This window comes from Coffea arabica, chromosome 7e (assembly GCF_036785885.1).
Source record: "Coffea arabica cultivar ET-39 chromosome 7e, Coffea Arabica ET-39 HiFi, whole genome shotgun sequence".
Classification (NCBI taxonomy): domain Eukaryota; kingdom Viridiplantae; phylum Streptophyta; class Magnoliopsida; order Gentianales; family Rubiaceae; genus Coffea; species Coffea arabica.
Window position 1 is genome coordinate 11394860 of NC_092323.1, and position 8999 is coordinate 11403858.

Consider the following 8999-nt stretch of genomic DNA (forward strand, 5'->3'; position numbering starts at 1 on the left):
CATTTAGCACAGTAGGAGAGCTTCTGTCATTCAGTTTTGTTCTTTTCTCTAGTTCTATCGTTGTCCTTGGGCACTAAAGGGCCCTTTTTGCCTTTTCACTGCCCACTGCCTTTTCACTCCACAAAATTGTCATCTCCCCAATGAGCCAGCTGGAGAACCCTTTTGTTGGGCTTAAGCTTATCCTCTGCATGCAGATAATTTAAGTTTTAACAATTGGCAGGGGATAAAAAACAGCATTTTCCCACTTCAGTTTAGTTTAAGCAATGTAAATTAAAAAATATAGCATATACTAGTGGTCTCAGGGTTCCTGGGGTTCTTTTTTTTTTTTTTTCATTTTAATGAAAAAAAAAGTTCCTGGTCCTTGAAGGAACTTGGTGGCCAGTAATTTAAACAGCGTGTAAAGTTATTTTAATTAATTGTCGCAAATTGAACTAATTTATATGCTAAGTGTGGTTAAGTAGAACGTAATCAAATTAAAGAAGCTGGGAAATGACAAAGCATTGAGTCATGCTTAATCACCATCCGGGACAAGCACTTCTTCATTGGTGGAATCAGACTCTACCGCCTGTCAGCAGAACGGCATTGCAAAATAGCTATACAACAATACTATGAGATTCTGTTCATCAGTCATCACTGGAACTAATCAGACGACTTGGCATCTCTTATCGAAATTTTTAGGTAACCAAACAAGTGAGCTCAACTATATACGTCGAGTCAAGTTCGAGTCGAGCTAAAACATACATAGTAAATTAGTAGATTTCCTGCAAGATAACATAAACAACGAAATCAGAAGAGGTTTTAGATGCGTAGATTCCCTTTCACCAGATAAGATCATGGCTTTGCTGCATAGGTTCAGCATAATGTACCATTTCAATTGCACGCAACTGGAGAACCTTATGTGAATGGTATGTTTAAACGAAGTGCGCAGAGAAGGTTAAATCATGATAGTTTGACAAAATTTTTCTTTTTCGTTTTTAGATTATAATTTTGTGATTAGCACCTAGAATTTTGAGATTGCACAATTGATGAATTTTATGCTTTTTGATAACATCCAAGGCCTAAGAAGAACTCTAGTACAACTAAATAACCAAATATTGGAAACTATATAGGTGATTAAGTTTAAGAAAATTTCTAACGAGTACCTGGTTAGTACATTTAAATCACACTTAACTTACTATGTAAAAGTGCATATTCATATCTATTGTCTCTTTGCATTTCCATACTTTCTCGAATTAACTTCACTATCACACAAAATTAACATGTGAGGACTCCATTAATGAGGATTCAATGGACACTTGTTAGCCAAATCCTAAGTGTAAAACAAGAAAATAAAACTTTTGGCGCCCTATGGTAATTGTATGAAAATATTTAAATCTAGTGAAAATTATTCTGTTGTGTCATAAATACATTTCTTAATCCTTTTATGTTTTCAATGACTTTTACACCTCACATCCACAAAATTTCAAATAGTACTATTCTGAAAACTTTTTTTGCAAATAATATTTAATCCAAATAGACCAATTGTATTGTTCCTTTTAATAATTAGCATAGTAACAACGTTTACGGGCATAACTTTTTTTTGTTTTTTAAACTCTAATCCTAAATAAGGGAAGGGAAAAAGGGGTCGAAATAGAGGGAAAAATTCGAGAGCCAAAATAAAAACATCACTTTTTCTTTCTTTATTACCCGAACGGTAGAATTTCATTAATAGCAATTGAAAATACAAGAATATTACAAACTAAATAAGGGCAGCGACTCTCGTAACTGCCTCCGCAGACTCATCCCGCCACATGAAGAATTTCAATTAGGGACTTTACAGCCACATGATTTCTGTAGCTGCTGCATCCTTTACCAGCCCATGCGTAGTAAGCAGTTATATTGGGTTAAATCCGCACTACAACGGGAGTTTAGTTTGGGCTCTACTATGGATTTCTTAAACGGGTCAAGCATTGGGCTTGCCAAAACCATGCTGAGAAAATTCTTTCAGTTGTACTTCGACAGACAGACTGTTGATAGTCGAAATTGAGCTCTATACGACAGCGTTTCTAGCAGAAGTGGGACTTGCAGACGTTAACTTTAAACCCCCGCCGCCCGATTTGATTTAACCGGAAAAAAATCGGAGAAAGATGGAAGAAAGAGTGAAATTCTTGGCTATGATCGGCGCCTGAGCTCTGTTGGGTTCTGCTGCTACCGTGGCTGTTCTCAAGCTTCTTCCTAGGTTCCTTACCATGCATAACTCTTCATACTTAAACAACATTTTCACAGTTACCTAAAGCATTAATTTCTACTGTTCTCTGTGTTTTTTTTTTTTTTGGGGTGCAGAAGAATGAAAAACGAGTGCATAAGGGAAGCAGCCAAAACGAATGGCGGTATTTCTGTTCTAGCTCTCTTTATTATTGTGATCATCATTAATATTATTGTTAAATTGTACTTTTTGAAGTTTTCTCATGGGTTATACACACACACACACACACACACACACACTTCTACTTGAGTAACAGATACAATGTTGACATTTGTGTCAGGTACGAAACATTATAACTATCCTGCGGTTGTGGATCGGGGGGTTGGAAATCCAGACCTGCTAGCTGATGAAGTAGTTTCTGAGCACCTTACTAGGTACAGTTGGGCTTTTAACTCGCAAAAAAAATTTTTTCCCTGAGCAGCTCATTACTAACTGAAGAATCTTATGTAGGACTTTTCTTATTACAACCACGTAACTCCTTTTTGTGGTTAGTCAGACATTGCATTCTAGCTGTTGTTATGTGTTTAAAACTTTTCGTTCCCCTTTTCAAACCCTTGCACTTTGAGTGCTTTTTTTTTTTGTTTGTCTTCTGGATTATTGTTTCAACTACTGGGAAGTAGGAGGCACCTTTCAACTCTAGAGCTATTCAAATTTGTGATTTGAAATAATGATCTGATGCTAATGGCCTGTTCTTTTGTGTTCTCGTTAGGAACATTCAGTTCTTTGGCCTAGAGTCCCAAGAGAAAGTCACTCAATCATATGTGGTGGTAATTGGACTTGGTGGAGTTGGAAGTCATGCTGCCTCTATGCTTTTGAGGTCTGGGGTTGGGCGACTGCTTCTGGTGGACTTTGACCAGGTACCTTCTTGTTGAAATGCCATCCTTAGTTGTGTACAATGTTCGACTGTATGCTTCTTCACTTATTGGTGTTTAATTTTACTTATGGAGTGTTTTCTTTTACTCTGTATTTTCTCTGTTTAATCATCTCAATTCCATTTTGGCTGATCAGCACTTTACCTGTTTAAATATAATTTACTTACCTGTTTAAATCGAAAACTTCCAGATTTCATATCCAAAACATTTATAAGATTTAATTTTCTTTCTTTGGTGATTGTTACAATAATGTTAAACTTGATCTAATTGCATATGAGTAACAATTAAAATCTAGTAAACTTGAAGATATTTACTAATACAGAGGATTTAAATTTATTGAATATATTGAATTGATTTACTTTAAAATGAACATCATAACAAATCCACTAATTGAGCAATGATAATCAACCATAGGCAAAAGGTGCTACACCCAATTGTAGGAAGTTAAGCTAGCAGAGATCTTAAGGATGGAAATGACCATGCTTCCTCCACTTTAACACCGGATCCAGATATTAAAAGAATATTTTCAAAGAGAAATGGAAAGCAGCGAAGCTATGATTTCATATGACTATCAAGTTCTGAATCCCAAAGCCTTCTCGGGTGCTTTTCAGATGCCTTTTCGATCAGGTTGAGGGCTCAAGTTTGAAAAGATGGAAGTGTTTGAAAACTGGATATATGGTTTTGAGCCCTTTTGTTTTGTTTAGTTTCTAGGCTAGGCTGTTTTTCAATTCTTCCCTTACTGGATTACCTACCTGTACAACTTTTGTTCCAGCTTGGGTCCTGGTTTCCAACATTCAAGAGATCTTTATCCTAAATGGTCAAGTTTTAAAATTGGCTATTTGAATGTTTTCGTCTAAATTTAGCTTGAAGGGACTTTTTTTGGATTTTTTTTATATATTATCAAAGTACATTTTCTATATATATATATATATGTATGTATAATGCTTTTACTTTTAAAGCTATTTTGTGTAGGTATCAGTTTCGTCATTGAACCGGCATGCTGTAGCAACAAGAGAGGATGTTGGTACTCCAAAAGCTTTATGCCTTAAGAAGCATTTTCAGTCCATTTTCCCCGAGTGTCATGTAAATGCAAAGGTCCTGCTATATGATTCATCCTCTGAAGAAGAAATTCTTTCAGGCAACCCTGATTTTGTTTTGGATTGCATTGACAATATTGACGCTAAGGTAACTTCTAGTGCTTTTTGTTTGCTAAACTTTTAAAACACTTCCCAACACAGTGTGGAAGTATGTTCTTACCAGCTTATGGATCCCTGCTTGACTAGTTATTGTTTTGACTAACGTTTCTTTTGCAAGAAGTTCTGGCTTGAATGTAAATTTCTATCAACTTCTGGAAGAATTGTATGTTTAATACATTGATTCTCTTTATTTTGTATAAGATCCTTAACCTGGGGAAGTTCTGGTACACCCTAAACTCATGTCTAAATGACATGATATATGTTGGTAAGGATTCTCAGTTAAATGAAATGATAGCATCATTCTACCCTGTATAATTTGACCAATAGATTATAAATTTTTCCCATCAAAAAGTTATGTAGAAATTGTGCATCAGTTTTCCATTCATTCATGGACTAAAATGAACCTGACTTATCCTCTCTCACGGGCAGAATATCAACTTTGTCCTTCTCAATCAATGAAAAGTTTTCATCTGCCCCTGCCCTACTTCTGTTGCCAACATCTAAGACTGAATAATTGTAGTAATCGTTAGTCTAGTCAAATTTGAGATTTTGATGTACAAAAGTTAACTTTTAGTTTCCGTGTGATACAGGTTGCACTTCTTGCTGCCTGTGTACGTAGAGGTTTAAAAGTTCTTTCTGCCACAGGAGCTGGTGCAAGAGCTGATCCAACAAGAATCCGTGTAGCAGACTTAAGAGAGTCAACAAATGATCCGTTATCCCGATCGGTAATTGATTTGCCTTTTGGATTTGGTGTTGCACTTTAGGTCTATGTATAATATGTTGCATACAAGTATTTTGTTCATCTAAAACTGGACATCATTTTTTTGACTAGGAAGAGTACTTTATGTACTTTGTATGGTTAAATTGTGTGGCTGAGAAATGCATACTTCTGGTAGAATTCAATTGGGAAATTTAGACTAGTAATGCTGTTAGGCTTCTTCTCTACTGAATTTGGCACATGGTGAACCATTTTTATTTGGACCTTCTTTATTTGGTCTTCTTAGAAGCTTACACGTATTGACCATTGAAGATCTTGGAGTTATATGAATCATTCTATAAATGAGTATTAAGATTGAATCTTACTGTGTTTTGGAGTTTGCTTATCTACACTTCTGTTGAATATTTATCATGCATTTTGATCCATTGTTGTTGTAGGCATACAGTTGCAATATGGAAGTTGGCCATCTATAAATTTTGTTTCCAAGCGTGTTTGGATATACATGTTTTTTGGTGAGAATAGCTCTTAAGAAATACTGGTTTGCAGGTGAGACATCGACTGAGGAAGGACTATGGTATTGATGGTGGCATTCCTGTTGTTTTCTCTTTAGAGAAACCCAAGGCAAAGTTGCTTCCTTTTAAAGGGCCTAGTGGCGAAGAAGAAAATCCTTCAGATTACCAAGTAAGAATACTTGCTACTGATGTAAAGAGAGTGAGGGACTGGTGACGACAGAGGTAGATGAGGAAGTAATATTGTAGTATTGAGTCGGTTGGAAATTAGAATTGCAATTGGTAGGCTGAGCTAATTCGTGGATAATGGTCCCTATAGAATTCACTTTAGAAGTTTTTACAAATTTGTGCATGTAACCTAAGTTTTTTTTTTTTTAAACCCTCTCACCCCTCTCCACACCCTTTCCACCCTCAACCTTATGCTTACTCTCACAAGAGGTGCAGATTTTTATTCGACAATTTAACTTCGGCGTTGGGATGTTAGGTTGTTCCAGGTTTCAGGGTTCGCATCATTCCTGTTCTGGGAACCATACCTGCAATATTTGGACAAATTATGGCTTCCTATGTTGTAACACAACTGGCCGGCCTGCAAGTTCAAATGGAGCCAGTAGTGAATCTTGATACAGATCATTACTGTATTCTCCATCAGCGTCTTATTGAGCATGAAGAGTTACTCTATGGCACAGCCATGCAAGTACAGGTACATGGTTCTGGTTCTTTTCCTTGGATTTTCTTTAACAAGCATTAAAAGAACTTGCAAATTTCCTTTTTCTCTGGTGGGTTTTTGAGAGGGGATATTTTTTGTATTTAAGCCAATGCTCAATAATAATTTTTTGTCATCAAAATTTTACAATTAGATGCTTCTACTCTGATTAATAATATAGGAAACAATGGTGTACTTGGGAATCAAAACTCTGAAGCCATTATCCTCCTACCCATCCAGATATGAGAAAATGATTTTCTTTATTGAGATGCTTTAATTTTAATTTCTTCTGCTACATGCTTCTTTTGGGTTTCGTTTGCTTTGTAGTTTCATTTATTTCTGATAGTTGGAATACTGAACCCTTGTGAAAAAGAGAGGGGGGGGGGGTCCATATCATTCCTGGTAAATTATATGTTGAAATATTTAACATCATACCATTTCTTGTCACTCTAAAGGTAGATGTTGAAGAAGTTATGTATATTGTGAAAGAGTTATGGCATGGACGAAGTGCAAGAGATCAGTCCTTAAACAATGTAGGGCGTGGAATGTGGCGTTCTGTGAATGAATTAATGCTTGTAAGGTAGGGGTGCAAAAGAGATTGATTAAAACTACTTGCCGGCAACTTTTTGACTTATTTCACTTTCTTTATTGTTGTTTTTTTCTTCTTGTGTTTTTCATCTTAATTTGTCTGTTGGGTATGCTAAACTAGTACTGAAATACTAGGTGGAAACCTATTGTTTTAAAATTGTATTATTTAGTTCAAGTAAATTTTTGGATAACAAAGAATTTTCATTCAGATGAAGTGTGATATGATGAGAGTTGAGAGGAGGTTGGATGGCAACATACTGCAAATTCCATAATAGCGAATGGGACATAGGTTGCCTTAACTTTAAGAGGGAGTATAGCTGGGGAGAAGTATGTTTACCCATTCTACCCAAAGATCCAAAGTCTCTTACTAGTTTTCATTGACCACTAAACTATTTGATGTTGATATAGTGTTCATATCATGTTAATATGCTTGTTTGCTTTTCTTTCCTGTGGCACTTTAAACAACCACTTTTTTGCCTGATTATAGCAATATTTCATTGTTTTCTTTCCCCTACCACTTTAGACAACATAAAGCCAGGCTAAAAGTTATACACATTTTTTTTCCTTTCTTCCCTGTGAAACAATTATGTTGGATCAGAAGGCCTTAAATCATAATTTAATACATAAGCTGAAGATGTTTATCTTTTCAGTTGTAAAAAGATGATGTTGAGTCTTTATTTCCCCTTAGATAGATTGTTGCATTGGCTAACTTGAACATAATTTCCCCTTTCTAACTCCTTGAGTCAGATTCTCGAACTGCCATTCTGTACTTTTATTTACTTGGTCTAATACTGGATTTTCTGCTGTAGTATATGAATAGAGAAAATATCTCAAAATTCAGCTTTTAGGCTTGTTTGTTGTTCTAAAGAATTTGTGGTATTTTCAATATTTCTCACTATGCTTCAAACCTGGATAATAGTGCACTGTCAGATTTTGGAATTTGCTTTTGTTAAGTTTGTTTTCTAAATGCTGATAGTACGAAACATAATTTCTTACAGCTAGTTATGCCAAAATCCATTCTTCTGGCATTTGATTTTTTACTTTGATTAGTTTTTCCTTTTAACTGCTACTTTTCAGTTCTTTCAACTAGAACTTAAAGTAACTAAAAATTCATAAGTTGCCTGAGCACATACTTTAATGTTTTTTATTAAGTTAAAGTCTATGATTTTGCTGTATTTGCACTACCTTCTACTGATGCTGTTTGCTTTTATTGCACGGTATTTTTTCAGATGGGATCAGACTAAGCCAGCATCGGTTTCAAACTTAGTTCTACTTAAATTTTCAGAGGTATGTCCTTGAAGGAAATAATAACTCAATACTGTGCTGAGGTTATAGCTTGTGGCAGTTAATGTATTATTCCGTCTTGGTGTTGCCTTCATCTTTGATTGACGACTATTCACATTTCTCCCTTAGGAATTTCACTAGTAACAAGTTCAATACTTCAATCATCAGCGTTTCAGTAAATTGTCAGGGGGAAATCTTGAAGGGATAAATTACATTAAAGATGTAGGATTTTTCGTTATAGACCTAATCATTAAGCCCTAGCAGCATAACCTGTTTCTGTTCTTGGCTTTTCTGGGAAGGTAGTGATAGAATTATACATGTTGAACTGGATTGACAATTTCTTCCCAGGCTGATGAACATGAATCGCGATCACTCGAAGATATACGGAAAGAAGAGCCAGAATTTTTTGCAAGGGTGACATCCGTCCTGAAGCAAGCCGAATCAGATTTTGGTTTGTAGAACGCCATTTACTGGCACAAGCTCCAGTTTCCCCTTCTTGTGGCAGTGCTTTTGAAAACATACCAGGCTTCCAGCTTCTGTGGGAGTATTTGTAGTTCAACTGCACATTGAGGAGATATTGGCAATCTGCTCGTGCTATGGCAGTCGGCAAACGCATGATTAATGACTCGGAAGTATGGAAGATATCAGAATAGCTTTGCTTCTTTATCCGCGTATGTACTGTGTAGTAGAGTTCTTCAGAGGAGTCAGTCAGTCGAGATATTTTGCGGCATCTACTTGCAAGTTGAAATAGTAGTTCAATTCTTGGATATTGATTATTCTGTACGAGGAGAAATCATTGATACGTTGTTTTACTGCAGATTGAGCTATGTAATTGAATTGAAAAATGAAATCTTGTAGTAATTTTTATCGACATTCATTCATGA

At 35.8% G+C, this 8999-nt stretch overlaps 1 protein-coding gene across 4 annotated transcripts; it reads left to right on the plus strand.

Moving 5' to 3' along the window:
- The first annotated feature begins 1924 nt into the window (after positions 1-1924).
- LOC113698014 (tRNA threonylcarbamoyladenosine dehydratase-like) lies at positions 1925-8996 on the plus strand. Of its 4 annotated transcripts, XM_027217676.2 has the most exons (11): positions 1949-2218; positions 2323-2369; positions 2526-2619; positions 2955-3102; positions 4090-4302; positions 4904-5038; positions 5578-5712; positions 6025-6240; positions 6699-6823; positions 8061-8118; positions 8464-8996. In XM_027217676.2, exons 2-11 carry the CDS (start codon positions 2327-2329, stop codon positions 8572-8574), a joined length of 1278 nt encoding a protein of 425 aa, XP_027073477.2. In that variant the 5' UTR covers positions 1949-2218; positions 2323-2326; the 3' UTR covers positions 8575-8996. The 4 variants fall into 4 exon arrangements, with proteins under 4 accessions (XP_071914576.1, XP_027073477.2, XP_071914577.1 ...); XM_072058476.1 differs by having other exon boundaries at positions 1954-2218; positions 2323-2619; positions 2965-3102; XM_072058477.1 differs by lacking the exon at positions 1949-2218 and having other exon boundaries at positions 2324-2369; positions 2965-3102.
- The last annotated feature ends 3 nt before the right edge of the window (positions 8997-8999 follow it).

Bases quoted from the DNA above. Each gene is read 5' to 3' on its own strand.
- LOC113698014 (XM_027217676.2), top strand. From the start codon at position 2,327: ATGAAAAACGAGTGCATAAGGGAAGCAGCCAAAACGAATGGCG. The intron at 2,370-2,525 runs GTATTTCTGTTC...CATTTGTGTCAG, and splicing joins AGCAGCCAAAACGAATGGCG to GTACGAAACATTATAACTAT. The intron at 5,713-6,024 runs GTAAGAATACTT...TTGGGATGTTAG, and splicing joins AAAATCCTTCAGATTACCAA to GTTGTTCCAGGTTTCAGGGT.